The 18,538-nt window shown below is 48.7% G+C and overlaps 1 protein-coding gene across 1 annotated transcript; it reads right to left on the bottom strand.

Annotated features, from left to right (window-relative positions):
* Positions 1-5,429, bottom strand: SDC4 (syndecan 4). Its single transcript, XM_085313971.1, has 4 exons — positions 4,942-5,429; positions 3,978-4,030; positions 3,548-3,731; positions 1-2,571 (listed from the first exon to the last, which is right to left on the bottom strand). Exons 1-4 carry the CDS (start codon positions 5,063-5,065, stop codon positions 2,420-2,422), a joined length of 513 nt encoding a protein of 170 aa, XP_085170097.1. The 5' UTR covers positions 5,066-5,429; the 3' UTR covers positions 1-2,419.
* Between the last annotated feature and the right edge of the window lie 13,109 nt (positions 5,430-18,538).

Raw genomic sequence — 18,538 nt, 5'->3', positions numbered from 1 at the left:
TTTTAGAAAGTACCACTTTATTCAAGCAAAAAAAAAAAAAATAAATTGGTAACAGTGGAAAATCCCCAAGAGCAATTACACAAGAGAATCTAAACATCCAGAGACACAAACTCCTGCCTTCCTGGTAGTGCTGACCATAGGCAGTAAAAGTTCTCCCAGTCCACAGTGAACTCTAAACATTTTTTTGTTTTTTTTGTTTGTTTGTTTTTTTGTTTGTTTTTTTTAAAAACACTGTCCCAGAGTTTCCAGGAACAAGCTTGTACCAGAACCAAGTAAGGGAGTCAACCCGCAGAAGAGCCTTGGAACAAGTCCTCTYGCACTGATGACCCAGTACATTACTGCCCTGATTTCCCCACTTCACTAGCCTACAACTGACAGCACCAGAATTTTTGTTCTATTGCCTCTAAAAATTTGGTCTCCAAGCCTACAAGCCTCTGTAAGGAGGCTTGAGGAGTTAATGAGATTTTTTTAAAAACAATCTTCACAACCCTCTGGTTTTGTACTGCCTACAAGATCAAATTCAAGATTTCACACCCAGATTATTTCCTAACACACTAGCAGCTGCAACAGGACAATATTTGCACAAAGTCCTTCCTGAAGCAGAGACCTAGGACACGCACGCTATCCTTCTCTCTAGGGAAGCATTTGGGGGAATTGGTCTAACTCTCAACAGAGGTAGGAGCTATTTACAGGACACGTTAGAGGCCCGCTGCAGGAGGTCCAGAGCTAGCAACGTGTGAAAGCTCGGAGCTCCCGCATGCGAGGTACCACCCAGGCAGACTTCCAGCTACAAAAGCCAACCTTCCGCGAGAGGCAGGGACTCAGCACAGTACCCCAGGGGACCCCGCAGGTTAGGCACGAGCTGCCAGCACTTGCTTCAAAGGGATAAAGCAACCCCAGAAAGAAGACGGGGATCTGAGCTCCACGGCAAAGGAGCGGGTCTGACACATCGCCTACCGCAGCCTGCTTCCAGGGCCCAGCCGAACCCGACCGCACTGCCTCGGGCCCCGGCTGGGGCGCTGGAGACCCCCAGGCCTCGGTGGCCACGAGCCAGGACATAGCTGCCTTCGCTGGCACAAGACCACTTGCACTCTAGACAAGACACTGGACAAACAACAGTCAAACCTCTCACGCACGGTAAGGCTGCCGAAGAATTAACTCCAGCCTTTTCACTCTTAACTGTATTTTCAGTAAAATATATAGCTCTATAGGACTGATTATAATATATTATAGACTAAAAATACTCATCTTTTCCCTACTTCAATCATATTATGAATCCAATTTTGCATACAGATTAATTCTAGGAGTTATTGCTTTGAATTTATAATTAAAATTCACAGAATAAAGCTTAAATAGTTTCCATAGAGACTCATTATATTAGTGTTTTACATAAAAAGAATAAAAGTTACCAAATGAGAAGAGCAGCCATTTCAGAAACTATAAATAATTCTATAAAAAAAAGAAAAAAAAATTAAATGCAAAAATTATGGGAAAACCATAAATATATTTATCTTCTACAGTAGCTGCTATAGAACTAAAGAAACCTGTAACACACTGTAGCTAGCACTGCTTCAGTTCAGAATATGAATCATATAAAACATATCTAGAGAAATGCCCAGCCAAAGGAAACACAAAGGGATTGAAAAAATAAATCTGAGGAAATTAAAAAAGTAGATTATTTTTTTATTTCAAAACAATTTCTACAAACTTTTATATAAACATTAGGATATTTTCTTTAGAATTTTGTTATAAAAATCCTACAAACAATCCTAAAAAGGTAAGAGACTGAAGGCAAGGAAGGGGTGTTGTCATAGCCAAACAAAATGGACTGTCCTGATTTCATGGACCAGTGACCCTTGCCTGGGGCCAACAGGAAGAGATAGAAGTCTCCTGGGGAAAATGTTCCCATAGGCCCTTTATAGCATCCAGGGATTTTGAGCCCTAAGGGCCCTATACTCCCTGATAAGGCAACATGATCTGTAGTGTAAGAGATTTATAAATAGTTCACATCAACAGCCTGCTGCAAGACATCTATTAGCAAGGTTTATAAAACAAAAAGCCATCTTTTACAGAGGAAGCCAGCCTGAGTACTGTACACTGGATGCAAACACATGGTGTTTGCTTCCGTACAGTCTTTTGTGCTTAYACACCCACTACCAAACTAAGCAGAAAATTTGGCATTATTTTTACGCTAGCTTTAGAAAAAATATACTGTTTTTTTTTCAGACTCTTTGTATTTCATTGGGCCCTTGATAGCTGAGCAGGATGGAAAGGGTCACGTAGAAAGGTTTTTTTCCCCCCTCAAAGATGCTTTGAAATTCAATCCGAAAAGAACATTTGTTCAGCATGTCTCATCCGAGGGCACACTGTTTCCATACAGTCTGTTTGTCTCTTGATGGGCACAAGGTGCTGTTGAGCTTTAAGCATAGAATTCATTTGTAGGGGCTTTCTTGTAGATTGGTTTCTTCCCGAGATCGTAACTGCCTTCATCCTTTTTCTTCATACGATAGACTAAGAGGAGGATCAGGAAAATGGCGAACAGAAGGCCCACTGCCCCTCCTGCAATGAGGGCTGGGAAAGAGAGCACGGATTAAGTATTAACTCCAGGAAAATGATTTGAACCCTTTGTTAACTAGCTGTGCAGGCACTCTGTGGGGACTCTATGCTTCTATTAAACAGCAATATCTCTGTTAAAGCAAAGAAACAAAAAAAACCAAAAAAAACAAAAAACAAAAAAAAAAAACACACACACACACACACACACATAAACCCACACAACTCTTTTCCTCATACTCTGAGATGGCCACAACACTTGGATCAAGTTCATCTTTTGCTATGACACCTATACATTGCACTAAATTGGCCTTTTTTTAAAAAAAAAGTTGGCTTCAAAATCCACTCTTCCAGTCAATACTCCAGTTGCAAGAATGGCTAAGCATTGGCAGAACAGCTGAGGTTTGCACTACGAACATTAGGCCAAGCACTTGCTGAAGCTTGCCTTGGAAAATATCTATCCCAAGTGCTAAGGGGTAGACAATCGCTTGGTTTTGCTCTACACAGAGCAACTTAGATTCTTATCTTGGACTAGGTGCTCAAACTCACAGGAGTTGTTTGTTTCCYGGCAAGCAAGGTGCTTGCTCAGAAAAGGCAAGACTCGTGCAGCAGGAAGAAGAAAAATGCCTGTATTTGATTTAAAAGTTCATGATGTCATTGACTTTTGGCTATATAAGACCTCAGCTAAGGTAGSCTAGGTGCAGAGCAGCACAGGAGCTGTCAAAGGACTTGTTTGGCATTTGCTCACGCCAGCAACCAGATGGCCAGCTCAAAAACAAACTGATCCTTCAATCCACCAGTTCTAGCAGTGTGCTTCTTCACTATTTAAGGACTGGAAGGCAGAAGTGACCTCGCTACAGGCAGTCACAGAGAAAATGAATCCCACTCCCCTTTTCAAAAAGGAAAACGACCCCCAAAGAGAAGAGTACAAGCCCTTGTGATTTACAGTATTAACTGTTTATCACTAGAGTTCAAGGGCAAGGTGGAGTATTACCTGTAAGCACTTCTGTTCTTTCAAAGATGCTGGTGTTGGCTGTGCTTGCCATGGAGATCTTGTTGGACAGGTTCTCTTCGACAGGTAAGGCTTTGTCTGGAATGATTTCATTGTCCACCATCCTGTTTTTGTTCTCACCTTCTATCTTTCTCTCAGCATCTCCAGGGATATAGTTGTCAGCTATCTAAAGAGTAGAGACAAGCCACACCCGTCAGTAAGCAGCACCCAGCCTACCTACGGTTGAAAGTAGGAGGGCGTGCRGGGCAAAGAAAGTTTGCTTAGTGCATTACGAGTACACTGTTCTTGTACACATAGGCAGCGCAAGCTTCACCTCGAAGCCACATCTTGCAGGGAGAAGACTACTCAGAAAGCTTCGGAGACAGGTGAGAGCGGCTATGCACTGTTTATGAAAGGCAAAGGCAATACTTACCACAGGACTATCCATGGTGGTTGGAGACACGGCGTCTTCAGAGTCTGTGTAGTCTGCAGAGGGGAAAAACAAAAGGAGACACAATTTCCCTTTAATTACAGGCCATCCTTCCAGAACTCTGATACTTCCGGCAATACCGGCAACTGCAATCAAACTAGGACTCTTGTTCTATCCTGACTATAGTTCCCAGTTATCTATTAGTACTTTCACCACTTAATGACTTCAATTGCACAAGACCATGAGATGTAATTTCAAGACCAACAATTCTTCTGTGGGAGAGATCTTCAGCCATATCCATTCACCCCTGCTGCAGATTATCAAGAGTTGCTCTGCAAAGTAGGTCTGGTATATCATGCTAAGCTAATGCCAGCGGAGGGCAATGCTCTTACCACCCTTCCCTGAAGGTTGGTTTGCTAAATCTGTCAGATCTGCCCAAACATGCCAGGTACTAATTTCAGCACTTCTTTTCCTTTAGAGGATAAATCTTCACATAATGGGGACATGAAGCTGCTGAAACTGGTTTGGGCAGGGAGCTTTGCATATCACAAGAGTTCACTTGAACACCAGCTAGTCCTTTGCCTTATTTCACTTCAGCTACAACACTAACTTTACACCTTTTAAACGGTGCCTCAAGATTATAACTTTTCCAAGTCTCTCAGAAGTGGATCTTTTTTTTTTTGGACTTCAACAGGAAAAAAAGATCCAGGCAATGCCTTTTCAATTGCAGTAAGCTGAGCTTGGCTTGACCCCACCTGTCTTCACTGGGAGATTCAGTATCATGGTACAACCACTTTCACTGTTCTCCTCTGCAAGTGCCTAGAATCTACACAGTTTCCTCATCTTCACCTGAAAAACCGTAGTTCCCACTGGAGCTCTGGCTGTGCCTTTAATCGATCATTTGTAACTGCTGGCATTGGAAGTGTTGCACAACATGAACTGAGGGAGAGCCATTTTCCCCCCTTACCTCCAGAACCAGATGCCTCATATTCATCTAACCCATCAGAGGTTAAGTGAGGCTTGAATTCACCAATGTCTTCATCATCTGGCAAGTCTCCAGAGGCAGGATAGTCAAACCATCTGGCATCCATGGTCTCTGTTTCTCTCACCTGAAAATGGGGAGGGAGAAGTGTTAAGTAACAAGCGACTACTCAAGACAGTTTTGCAAGAAGTTAGGAATTTAGACACTGTTCTGAGCGCATCATTTCCATCACAAGAATGCTGAACTTCCTCTCTGCCTAGAGCATTATCTTCATTGGCTTGAAAGTAGCTGAATTCCCCTAAAATTTCTCAGAATAGAAACGGGAGCCTGTCTGGGAGGGGAATTTCCTGAGGGCAGCAGATTCAGGCAGTTCACTTTAACAATCATGGGGTCAGCCTATCACAACAAGACCTTGGTCAGGAGTTTGTAGCAAAAGCATTTGGAAGAGCAATACCTACAGACTGTCATAAAGGCAGATTTGGAAGGACTTGCTATACCCAGAGAATGAGCCTGTCACCTATAGCAGGAAAATCAGTCTATTGCATAGCACTGAAACTTCAGGTCAAGGCAATTTGTTGCTTCCTGAACTGAGCAAAAGCCTACCTTATCACCCAAGGGTTAAAAAATGTCAGTTCAACTGAATTGCAGTGCAATATAGTATGACGTCTAAGAACATTTGCTATCAGTATTGACTTGCCTGAAGGAAGAACTTCCCCTGCTTCACCTCCTAAACGTCATGTAAACAAGTAAGTCTGTAGCTTGAAAATGAAGTCCAYGATACTGGGGTCAGATGCACGTTAGCAAAATAGAAGCACAGGAAAGGCACTCTGCCGAGCTTGAAAAGAAGTGAAGCCAGAAGAGCCAGCTGTTTTGCCATGACGGCAGTTTATTTCACCAGAACTCATTTGCACTTGGGCCTTTGACGAGCCAAGGACCAAACCTCCCGCCCTTACCAAGATTATGCAACACCCTAGAACTATTTCTCCAAACCCCGTAACCCTGGGGCCAGCCCTCGTGAGGGTACCACAGATCTGAGCTCACAGGTTGCCCAACACAAACCCAGATTCTAGCAGTTCTGGCTGCTTCTAATTCCAGAACCATGAAGTCATCTGCTTGGTAGGGGATTTAACTCCTTCCCTAAGGCCAGACACGCAATGCAGACAGATGGGTCCTACTGCCAGGGGCTCCTTCCAAAATTATTCCAAGCTATCCCCAGAAATGCTTCATCCACCATGGAAGTACTGGGAACACAGACTTTTTTTTYGCCCCTTCTCCATTTCCTGGCCCTTTGATTTAAGTCCTGAAGGTTTATCTACCTATCAAATTGTTCTTAAAGGGGCAAAACAGAACATATACCTTTATTCCACAGCCCTGTTCATGGGAGAGCTCTCAGCTGTGCGAGGCAACTATGAATGTAATTACAATTTTACCAGAAGAACACAGAGTTGTAAGGACAACTGAAATCAGGACTGGCCACCTCAGCCCTGATGCCTGCTGCTTTATCAGAGTCTGAAGCGAGAGGGGCGGGCAGCTCCAAGGGCTCAGAGCAGTTCTGCTGCTCGCCTGGTCAGGYGTGGTCTGTTGTACAGCCTAGCAGTGAGAGAGGCTGATGAATTATATCAGTTATCAATCTGCCAGGTGATAGCTAGCAATCAGCCACAAGCTCTGCGTCAGCTTCCTCCTCTCACAGCCCCAGCCCTGTTTCTAGCCTAGACTTCCCTACCTGTTAGCATACTGATTTTGCTACAAACAAGTGCTTTGTGGCCAGAGGAAGATGCTTCTCCTTATACCCCAGGTTTTGCATAAGCAGCAGTGGCTACTGCATGTGCTTTCCATTAATTTATTGGGGCATCTTTGGTTTCCCCAGCAACTGTTGGAGCACAACCAAATGAATAGCCTAGAGGGCGTGAAGCATTGAGGCCAGCTCTCCTCCTAGACCCCATGTCTCCACTCTGCCTGAGCCTGGCACTAGGTGATGGGAAGAGGGTTGGGGAGGAAGAATAGCTGGAAAGAAGCCCCCTCCCAGCCTGGAACTAGGCATTCCTAACATTATGGATCACTGGCTCCAAGGCAAATTCATCTCAAGACCTGTGAAGCCCAGCCAAAACCAAACATGTAATAGAAACTGCTGCCAGAATGCAGCTGCTGTTCCCTTTACTGCTTTTGGCTGTTTCATCAAGGAGCAGGAAGCGACTGACTCCAGTTTGCCACAGGCCAGGCTTCAGTAGCCCTGCTTCTCTGACCTAGGACTCTCCGGGGCCAGGGACCTTGTTTGCAGTAGATCTGTACAGTCAGGCGGCTGTGCCAATGCAGAAAAATGTTGGCAAGAGTGCTGTGCTCAGCCACACCCCTGCACCAGCTCACTCMGTGCTTCATTATGAATCATGGCCAGCTAATACCCTAACGAGAGAGGCTCAAGAAAAGCCACATTTAGGCCACCAAGTGGCTGGACAACAGGTTGGCCTTATCAGATCAGGCCAGGCATGAGCAAAGCCATGGCAGACAGCCACGGTGATTACTCCATACTGTGGAATGCATCAAGTTTGGCTATCAGAAAGCCCTATTTAAATCAGGATAGACAGTGTTTACAAGCCAGGGGACATAAYAAGGAAATTACTGACTCACAACTATAAATAAGATCACATGGGAGAGTTCCCTGAACTCACTCTTCATCATTTTCTTGAGCAAGGACAAGGGAGTTCCTAGAAGCCATGGAAGCTTTTTAAACTGTACAGAACATTTTTCTTGTGGGCTGCGAGCCTCATTTCACCAATTCACCCAGCCCCTTCTCCCTGAATCACAGGGAGAAGCTGTTGAGGGCTGTTGGGCATCTCAATATTAATCCTCTAGTTTTCTAGATACGATCTTCTATTGAGCAAGTTCTTCCCGGGAGCTGGGGGCAAAGGCAGTGGCGGAGCACTCTGCCCAGGAAGAGTTAACATCGGAGGGCCAGTACCCAAGGGGCAGCTCTGGAGCCGGCACATTCCTTACATACACACCTGCGAGAAGGCACACAGGCAGCTCAGAGACAAAGCAAAGGCTCAGGGCTTGCTAAGCGCCACATAAAGGGCTTCCCAGAGAATTGCTCAGATCTTTCCAAGGGGGAAGATCCACTCTTCCCCACAAGGCAAGTCCCCAGGATCCCCTGAAAGGTGCCATGGAAAGGTGCCCACGCTTCCTCTCAGCTGGCGGGCTGTGGCCACAAGGAAAGAGCCAAGAGGTTGCAGCAGAACAACATTCAGCTCTTGCCAACTCGTCTTTGGCCACATTCAACTTAACACCTTCGGCAACCACCTGCTGGACAAGGGCATCAGCGCTGCTCGGAGTCTGTTTTCTACCACCTGTTAGCCCAGGACTGGCGCCAGGCCAGGAACTTGCTGGGAGAGCCGRACTGGATGGCTGCGCAGCCCAACCTTGCCCCAGCAGCTGAAGTCAAGCCCTACTATCAATACACTCCTCTCTAGGAGAGGTCTTTACAGAAATCTGCCATTTCTGCATAAGTCTAGTTCCAGGATTTCYTCCTAACGTTAAGCAGCTTTTATCCACAGTAAGCACCAAGGGGGATTAACCAACATGCTGGGGGACAGAGCAGGAGCTTTTCCTGCCTGCCAGGAGCAAAAAATAAAAGCTCATTCCCTGCCAGACAGCCAGCATGTCAGGCACATGAGCACCAAGCGTCATTCCCGGAAAAGCTGAGCACAGAGGTCTCAAGTTTGTACCCGAGATGGGCTGCATTACTGGATGAAGTCATATGTGGCTTGCTCTGCTCTGCAGTGCCTGCACAGAAATCAYCCCCCTCCCACTCCAAGCACGAGCTTGCGGGGTTGCTCGGCTCAATCCCTAGCCTGCCCCTCTACCTTTCACGTTCCTGGGACCTTTCCTTACAGCTTACCACCAGCCTCTTCTCAAAGCAGGGACATTTGCTGTGGCACTAAGCAAGATTTGTTTAACGTGTGAATTCCTCCAGCTGCTGGCCAGTTCTGGGAAGTAGTAAATCCAGGCAGCTCACTGCCTCAGCCCACATACCTTCACAAAAAGATGTTTTGGGGCAGGGACAGAGTTTTTCAGACATAGAATTGGCTTCTAGGGCTTGCCATTGTCTCTGATCAAACACACAGTGTTTGAGTTCATTAAATGCTTCTTTGAAGGCTGAGAGCAAGCAAGCTGCAGAGGGAGTCAGGTGTGCAGGGACTCAGGCATCTGAAGTGCAGGGAGCTCTTTATCTAGTTTACAACTCCGTAATGGAGACCAAGCGCTCGCTTCAGTGTCTCCATTCCCAGCACTGTGTACACAAGTCTGGGAGTAAATAGGAGCAAGGTGAAAGTCAACCTTTCCTAGACAAAAGAGCATGGAGCTGGGCCAAGCTGGGCTGTGGCAGAAGGGGAAGAAGTAGCAGAAGTGCAGGACTGTTAACTCTCCGTAGCCTGCAGGGACARACAAATGCAAGTCACTCCCGTGGCTTTTGCTGGGTGCTCTGTACTACAAGACAGTTGTACTGATCATTTTTGTCTCACTTCATCCTTTCAGGGTTTAAGAACTGGACCTCAGGCTACCAAATACACCCATGACATGAACCGCAGGTAGTCAGGACTAGGTTTCCAGCCAAGATCACAGAAGATGTCCGGTGTTGAAAGGAKATGACCATACAAGAACAGACACGAGGCAACACACGCTGCTGAAAGTCTGCAGAGAGCTTTTCCCAGTCCCCGAGAATGAGGGGTTTACTGGACACCAGGGCTGATTCAGTGAGTTTGGTGCTCACATGCAGCCATCAGGACCACGCTGGGTACTGGCTTGGGTGCTCATGTGARCTGTGTTTCAGAATGAACTGTGCCCCAAGCTGGAACAATATTACACAGAGYATCTTTCCCAGAGCTGTGGTGTAACAGGCAGGTGCCACCTCMCATCACTGTACCACCCTGCACATCTAGATGAACCTGAAAAGAAAGGGCTCACGGACAGCGTGGCTCAGCCCCGAAGCGCTCTCACGACGCCGTCCCGTTGGCCCTCTTGCTGCTCACTCTCCCACCTCGTGGGCCACGCAGTGCTGAGCTCAACATGAGGATGCAACGCATGCAGGAGGGCAAACGCTCCTCTTCCACAGGGCTTTTCAGACAAGCTCCGTGCCCACCTCAGGGCTGGCATTCTGCTGCTGGACCCAAGTGGCCAGAGTACCCAGACGCCAACTCGACTGCTGAACTGGCGCCGGGGGAGTCCCACTGTAATGCCCGTGGGGCTGACCAAGCCTTGACATGCCAAACAAACCACCAGGTATCAGCTATAAGAGAACCAGGTGCTATCACAYGCGCTGAGAGAAGTTCAGCTAAGAACAGCAACACTGTAAACCAGCAGGCCTGGGACAGGGGATTTCCATACMGTTTCTCACTCGGAGCTCTTACAGGAGCACACAAACCAGAAAGGTTTAAAGCTTAGGCAAGGCATGCAAGGAGCACTCACAAGGGAGCAGGAGTGAAGAGCAGGGCTCACCCCCTTTAAGCACCAGCACAGCCAAGACGGCTGTTCAAAGCAAGCAAAGCCCAGGAACCACGTCGCGCTGGAAACAGGGGCTCAGACCCGAGCCAGGCAGCTAAATAAAGCTCATCTCCAAGGGAGGCAGCCAGATAACAGGCAAAGACAGCTCTATCTTCCCATCTTAATAAGCATTAAAAGTAAAGTTATTAGAAGTGACACGAGCTTCCAGCAGAGGAAACTCCTGCCAAGTTAGTAAGGGAAGGGACTATTCTTCCCGTCAGAAACAACCCTGCACTCCCTTCCCTCCACTCCCTCGTGTTCCAGCTCAGAGCAGGGGGGCAAACATCACTTTTGTCCTCAGAGCAAAGCAAATACCATTATTTCAATCCAGGTCGCACCTAATTCCTTCACACATCAGCCACAGTTAACAAATCCACTTGTGCTAACTCCTTGCGCCCGTGTTTAGAGGGATAACGTTTTACCTTTAGTTCCTGGTCAATCTGTCCCTCATTTGCAGCACGCACGGCCTGCCGTGGCTTGCGTGCCAAAGGAGAGGAGTTAATCAGCTTGCAGGCACACACGTGTGTTTTGCTGCGTGACAGGCTTGCCCGAGGCTTCCAGACACAGGCAAACRCCGCTGCGCCTTTGCCCCGCAACGCCTTTCACAGAGCCCTGCGGCAGGGCGGCAGGCACAACGGTCTTGGGGCAAAGCCGCCTTGCCTGTCTTCCCTCAGAGAGCCACCCCACCGGGGCACTCCGGTCACGAGGAGCTGTAAAGACATCCCCCATGTCCAAGGGCTATGGGGAAAAATCAAAAACAGAAGCACAGAGCACGGCCTGCAAGCAGCACCTGGCTGGCAGTGGTAGGCACTGGCACTGCATCGCCAGGACCCCAGGACAAGTCATTGCACATCTGCTGCATTTGTGCCTTATATTAAATATTGAATTGTACTGRTAATACAAGCAAGGGGTCAGGCAGGGTTTAATAAGGCAGGACGAGAGGAACATGCAGGCTGGCAAACTGCACAGCTGGTGAAAGCGTCACTCACTCGAGGTCATTTAAGAGGAGCATCCCCAGAGACCCTGTCCAAGCAGGTATCCGTCTCGTGTGCTCACATTCAGCAGGCCAGGCGCTCACGCACAATGCACATCAGCTCCGCAGGGGCAGGGGCAGYGCCACGCGGGCGGCACCGACTACGGCGCAGGCTCAGCCGCGGGCGCTCCCCCGCTCGCTCGCTCCCGCTGCGATTCTTTAAGCTCTGCCACAGCAAACGGCTCTCCTGGGGGCTCATGCGGCCGCGGAGCCGTAATCCCCGTGACGATTACACCGTAATCCGGGGCTCCGGAGACTGAGCCGCTGTCCCGGGAGCCTCCCTCGCAGCAGGGATGGATTCTCCCAGGCTCCGCAAGCGCCGGCAGGCTGGCTCCAGGTAGGTTTCCTGGCACCTGGGCGTTACAAAGTCGAACCTCAGTTAGCTTTTAACTTGCGTGCGCTGGCTCACCCACGGCCTGTTCTTCAGGCCACACCGTACAGGGGTGCCTTCCAGGCCCTGCTGCAGGAGCAACCAGGAGGAGGACGGATAGATTACAGAGGAATGAACTCTTGTTTACCTGCTCTCRCCCGACTATCAACCAGGAGCAAAGCCATAAAGATCGAGCCCTCTGCCAGACAGACACATGCTGGGATCTGTTTACGGCAGTGGTGACAAAATAGCTGCTCTAAATCCTCAGTGCCCAACTCCAAAGAGACCTGCAGAGCCACACAGGCGGGAGCGCGAAGGAGRTGACTTCTCCCCCCTCCAGGTAGGCTAGCTAGAGCTCAGCGGGCAGTCGCAGACGGCTGTGTGTCAACCACTTGCCCTGAAGCAAACAAAGATAAGAGTTTGGAAGAACACCGAAGGAGGGGAAAGCAGGCTCTCATGTGACTTGRGTAGGAAAACAACTGTAACAGAGCCATTTCCATCCTCTGAAAGGCTCCTGCAGTCCTGGACAGGAATTCGCACCTGGTTCATGAAGAGATTTTTATACTAGTTACAAACCCAAAGTTATTTCATAACCTTCACTACCTAGGGCTGAATTTAGAGGCTGGACAAATCTGTTCTGCCAGGATGCAACCAAGGTWAAAAAGGGGATTCAGTTTTTAGACTCATGACTCACTCGGAGGTGCCCTATCTCAGCTAAGGGGCTCCCATCATATCCCTGCCTGTGGGATATCAAGGCGCCAGCAAGGCAGTTTTTTTATCCAGGATGATTTCTCATGCTGATACCTCAGGCTTGGGATACTTGTTGTATCATATTTCCCCCTCACTCCAGGAGAGGTCTGCCCTTGCTGCTCTTTCCTAGAATACAGCTACACCCCAATATTTCCCCCGACACACACACTAGCAGAATTTCTACTTGGCAAGAAAGGCATGACACGCATTTTTGGAATCTTTAGTCTCCTTCATGCCAGAGCGTTAGCAAGATTAAGGCAAGCAGACACCAGACTTCAAAGGAAGCTCGACCAGAAGCGCRGTGCCTTTCCTAGCTGGTTCACCATGCAGCTAATCTCAGCTTGTTTGTACAGCCGAGATTCCCAATGCTGCACCTTACAAGTGCTTCCACTCCCACAGTCCGTTTTAACCTAATCAGAAGTAGTAGCCTGGAGAGCTAGGCTTAGCCCATGCTCTTAAGTTCTGCCAGCACAGTTACGCTGCTCAGAATTTTGCTCTGTTGGCAAAGCTACCGGCAAGACCTGTGGCAGAGAGGAAGCTATCAGTAGGAAAGCACTCAAGATGGAATAGCTGTACCACTCCACTATCAAGCTATACTTACTCGTGTAAGCATTTATCTGAACAAACATTTCAACAGCAGAGTCTTCCTAGTTAGCTACAGCAGCAGCAGAGGCTAAAGTCTTAAAACACACTAAATAGACACATTCCCAACTTGTGCAGAGGTTGTTTTGGCTTAGGTCCAGAAAGCAGACACCAGTCTGTGCTACTCCAGATAGAGCAGCTATATTATAGGAGACTTGTCTGCTCCCAGGAGCTTCTCCTCTCTTTGAGAGCTCTTAACTTCAGACACCGATTTCTTCCCCCCAGAGAAGGGGGTAGGCAACTGGCAGCAGTTTTCCAGCTTTCCCTGTCCACTTTACTCCTTCCTTGGCTCTGGAAATCCTGCACTTAGCTGGCCAAGCAAGTCATTTAGTAACCAACACACACAGTACCAGCTCCTCATACTCAGTCTCAGAAAATTTAGAATAAGCGCCAAGAACAGCCCTCACATAAACAGTCTCCTGCAAAATCCTGGCTCCAGAGTCTGCTCCGGTGTACACTGTGGATTTGCAATAAATATTTATCTCAGTGAGGAACACAGTCTTCCAGGCAAAAGCTTGACATCGGTAAGAGCTACACTTCCAGCCAGAGAAGCAAGGGGGGAGACAGCCAGCAACTGCCGTGTTTTTAAGGGAGACGCCAGCCCCGAGGCGAAGCCGCCGAGCCCTTCCCGGCACCGCCCGGGCCAGGATCGTCCCTCCACCGGAGCGAGCCCAGCTCCGCTCCAGGTCAGCGCCRCGGCGGCTGCCTTGCCGGGTGCCCTCCTTCCAGCCACGCTCCCCTCCGAGGGGGCACCTCGCCTTCAGGAGCRCTCAAAATCTTGAGCGGGCGTCGGGACATCTGGCCAGCTGCGGCATCCGGGCCACTTCACTGCAGGTCCGCGGCAGGCACTTGCGCAGTGCTGTAACGAATGCATGTTAACACGTCTTTTTATTGCTATCGTTTTACTGTAACGGCAGCAAAGGGCAGGAGGCAGGGTTAGCCTCCCAGCACGGTAAACAAGGCAAGGCCAYGGCGCTTTGTCTTCAGGGGTTTTACAGAACGCAGTTAGCATGGTTTTAGCTATACTGCGGTCGAGACACCTTTTCCCCTTCAGCAGTTAAGACAGAGCCTGAAAAACATCAGAAGACAGAAATCCTTCCCAAGGAAGGCTCTGTTTTCATCAAGCAAATGCAGTTTGTTTAAGCAAGAAGAAACCTTGTTTTTGCTACATGAGACTGGCTGTTTGGGTAACAGTATTATGGGCCGAGCAGTCTCCTTCCCAGCCGAAGGTGCGTCTCACCCAGACTTTAATTAGCTGCTTTGATTTTTTTAGTTATACCAATAATTTGTCTAACAAGAGACGCTCAGTGCTTTATAAGCAGAGCCTCAGCCTCAAAGGGTAAATACGACAAGAGGCGGCACTCTGCGTTTCCAGCAAAAATAAGACTTTTACAAGAAGTGCCAGCCAGCCTTTAGAAATCGAGAGGGACACAGCTATTTTTTGTGTGCTTCCCCCTCCTACGCTGACATTTTGTCTAGATTCAGGACTAAGTCTTTAACCTCATCCTTGAGACTTTCCATTAGTTTGGCTTGCTTTGAGTGTTCTCAGTCATTTTAGATAATACTGCTTCTCCCCCCCACCAAACCCCATGCAATTCATTTCCAGCTGTATCAGCCTGGAAAACACAGCAAACGTAGTGGCTAAAGCAAGTTAGTTGCTGCTCCAGACAAGGCCATTTTCTGATCTATTTTTGCCAACACTAACTCAGYTATTGGTAGCAATAAGATGCCAGAGGCCAATAGCTTTTTACCCACCAAATCTTACAGCCCCCGTCCAAGACAGATTAGACAAGAGGCAGCAGTTAAGATATTTGGCTCCACCGAGGACAGCACAGATTGCTTGCCAAGCAGCACCAACTCTGCATTCACCCCGTTTCTTCCCCTTTATGAACAGTGTCAAGGAAGTCTGAATCACTGCTTTGAGCAAGGGGGCAGAGGCGCTTACTCAGACGGTGACAACTCCTACGGAAGTGCAGGGAGCTGCTGAGCCGCACAGTTGCCAGAAATCCTGAGTCAGAGCACAACTGGGAAGAATCGGAGCTGACGGCGATGCACTGGAGACCTGAGGTGGGGCAGCAACCACCACCGGACAGCTGTTCGGCAGGACGCGGGCACCCGCTCGGGGGCAAGGAAAACTAGAAGGCTGAACTAGTCCAAGAGCGCAGCCTTAACCGTTCATTAATATAGGACCTTTCATAGCCTCTCGGTGCAGTAGCTTGTTGCAAGTTGAACTCTTTTAAAGTAGGCTGCCCAGTCTATTCAGAGCCACCAAGCCTAGTCTCATCACAACAGTCTCATTCTAGTGCAAATCATTTGAATCCTTAATCTAAAGGGTTTGCATTCCACCACAGCTCGAACAAACAGCCACACATGCTCCAACAGCAGCCCAGAGGTCAGGCATACACATGGCTTGTCCACACCACTTTTGTGGTGCTTTAACTGCATTAGCTTCAAGTTTGAGGCTGCAAAAGCAGCACAACCCTTCTGTTGTCTGGGCATAAAGGAACAAGCTGCACTGCATGGAGAGGGGAAGTGTGCAGCTGTGAGGATCTGGAAGCAGTCTGGAGAGGATAAACGTTAGCTCAAGAGCAAAGAAGTGTTTTGAAGGATGCCGCATTTTGTCTAGAAGCGATAGCTGGGGAATGCTGAGGCATGAGCGAGCCACAAAAAACTTAAACAAGTAGTCTTATGAGTCAGCTTCAGAAAAGTCACTTATTCTGCAGGCATTATAATCACAGTGCCATGCTTCCTTTATTGGTAAAGTCATTATCCAGATACCAAACTAAAAAAGAGTCCAGATGGTGTTTTTGGAGACAGCAAAGCCCAGCAATTCTCCCATTTGAGGGAGAACAACTTAACACACAAAAATATGACACAACCTATTGAGAGGTTACAGCCAGCCAAGTGGATTCTCAGAGTATTCGCCAGCAACAGGAGTCTGAGGGGAGGGAAAAATAAATGCAAGAACTGTGCTGAAGTTTACACCCCAAGCAGCCAGCCAGATCCCTCCTCTCTACTGACACTGTGAAAGTCAAGTTAGCTGCCCTCAGCTTTGTGGTGGAAGTAGGACCCAGACCTATCAAGGTGGCAGTCAACCACTACAGCATACTGGGGCAAGGTCACAGTAGGCTCCACTTCAGGCTTCTGGAGAGGAGCAGTGAATGGTCTCCCCACCCCACCAATCAGATAGCCCAAGGCAGCAGTAAAGCCATTAACACAGGTTGGAGAGGAGCAGGAAAAAAGGTATACAGAGAAAGAGGTGGTGGTGGGGAGGGAGGGACAGGACACTTTTCCACAGTTGTTGGGCTGGATACAGGTCTTTGCAGGACCTTGACGTGCCAGGACCTTGGGACACAGACACAACAGCAAGAGAGGCAGAAGAGAGCATGGTCATGCTGGAAGAACAAATTTTTAACTGCCTAGAGTAAACAAATCCGGTATCAAGCGTCTGAAAAATATCGAGCTTAGCCCTGATTTCCCTTCTACATGAACCATTCAGTGAGCTCTGAGCCATGAGAAAGTGCTCTCCAGCACGGGAGCTGAGCAGCGGCGCAGGCTCCCTGGCAGTGCCTGAAGCATGGCCCGTGGGGCGACCTCTTCACCAGTGGGGATACTTCCCTCTCCAGCGTGCCCGAAGTGCTGGGCTGCACCTCTGAACTCCCACCCCGCGGGCAGCACATGCAGTTCAACCCTTTACAAGGAGCTAGCCAGGCTACTTCTTTCCACACATCACAGGGGTTTCACCCCAATTGCCAGCTCTAGACTGGGCTATCAAGCCACAGGCTCCTTCCCTCTGTTTTAGGGCTAAGCAACATTGCCTTAGACTTTGTAACAGCTTGTTTTTCTGTGTTTTTAGGGAGGCCCAAGCAAAAGCTAGGATTTGTTCTACATCTTCAGCTGCCCCGTGGGCTTGCCAAGTCAAAACGTAAAATAAAGTAAAACATGCAGATAGCTGTGTCTTGATTTGATTGGGAGGGACAGATGAGAAACTGGGCAAAGAGCAGAAAGAACAGGCCTCGGGGATCAATGGCAGCAGGACAAGCCAAACCGGTTTTAACATTAATAATGCTGCACTACTTTCCAAACACAGCTATCATCAACAAGACACCAGCTTTGCCATTCAGGAGGCCGCCAAGCACAACTGCTTTAAACCAACAAACACAGAGGCCACAAACAGCACTAAGCCTCCCCCCTCGCCCTGATCAATCCTCAGCCAGCACCTTTGGGGGTGGATTTCTGCTCGTCTGCACTGCTGCAGATGCAAAAGGGTGATACAATGCTGCATGGAGACTTTCTGTGCTTACTTTGAGGCACAAAAGCAGGACTGCTGTATGAAACCCGCAGTGCCCGTGCCCATTACAACACTGCCAAGATCCTGCAGAGCTCAGGCCAGCACAGCCCCACAGCAGCTGGGACTAACACCAGCAGCAGCCTAAGCCAGGTGCAGGCAGACAGATCTGTGCTGCATGGAAATTCCCCTTGCTTACCTCCTGCGCTGCCAGAGGCGAACTAGATGCTGCAAGCACAGGGGTAGCTTGAAGATGCTACTCTGCCCATGCAAGGCAAAAGCAGTAGCACACCTCAGGCATCACAGGCACCAAATCCTCCCTGAACCCCACTGGTCCCATGTTTTAGCTGAACTGGTGGCTTTCAGCTCTTCCCCATCTGCTGGCCCCTAAAGCACCTTTCACAGGCACCACGTACTAGCACAGTGCAGGCAGACGGGAGCCCCCTCGCCGCACAGCCTTCGCCTCCTAAAGTTCTCTGTCCCAGGACCGCAGGCTTCACCTTTAACATCCTCCACCACTCTGCGTAAGATGATGTTCTCACACCAAGTTACTACGCTGTTGTAACACAACCCACCCACAGGCTAAGCACAAACGTCACACTTCGACACTTCAGTAACATTCCCCACCCTCTTACACATCGAAGATTGCTTCATGTGGAGAAATCCCATCTACTCCAGAACGGCACACAAGGGGGAACGGAGCCAAGGCATTTTTGTTTGTACAGGCTTGGGGAAACATTTGAGCACAGAATCACTCTCAAAAGCCACGCTCTTACATAAGCGCAAGAAATACAATCCCCCTCCTGTTAAGGAACAGCTACCTGTCTTCACCCTTCCCACACGCAAGAACTAAGAGCCACAAGCTGTGCAGCCCTGCACGTTTTGGCGGTGCTATTAAAAAAAAWAAAAAGGGGGGGGGGGRGAGGAGGAGCACCAGCCAAGCTCTCCCAAATACCGTGTCTTCCTC

The sequence above is a fragment of the Rhea americana genome, unplaced genomic scaffold (genome assembly GCF_003343005.1).
Source record: "Rhea americana isolate MKP2758 unplaced genomic scaffold, rheAme1 scaffold_4, whole genome shotgun sequence".
Taxonomy (NCBI): Eukaryota; Metazoa; Chordata; class Aves; order Rheiformes; family Rheidae; genus Rhea; species Rhea americana.
The sequence above is the reverse complement of the archived record's forward strand: the minus strand, read 5'-3'. Positions and strand labels throughout refer to the sequence as shown.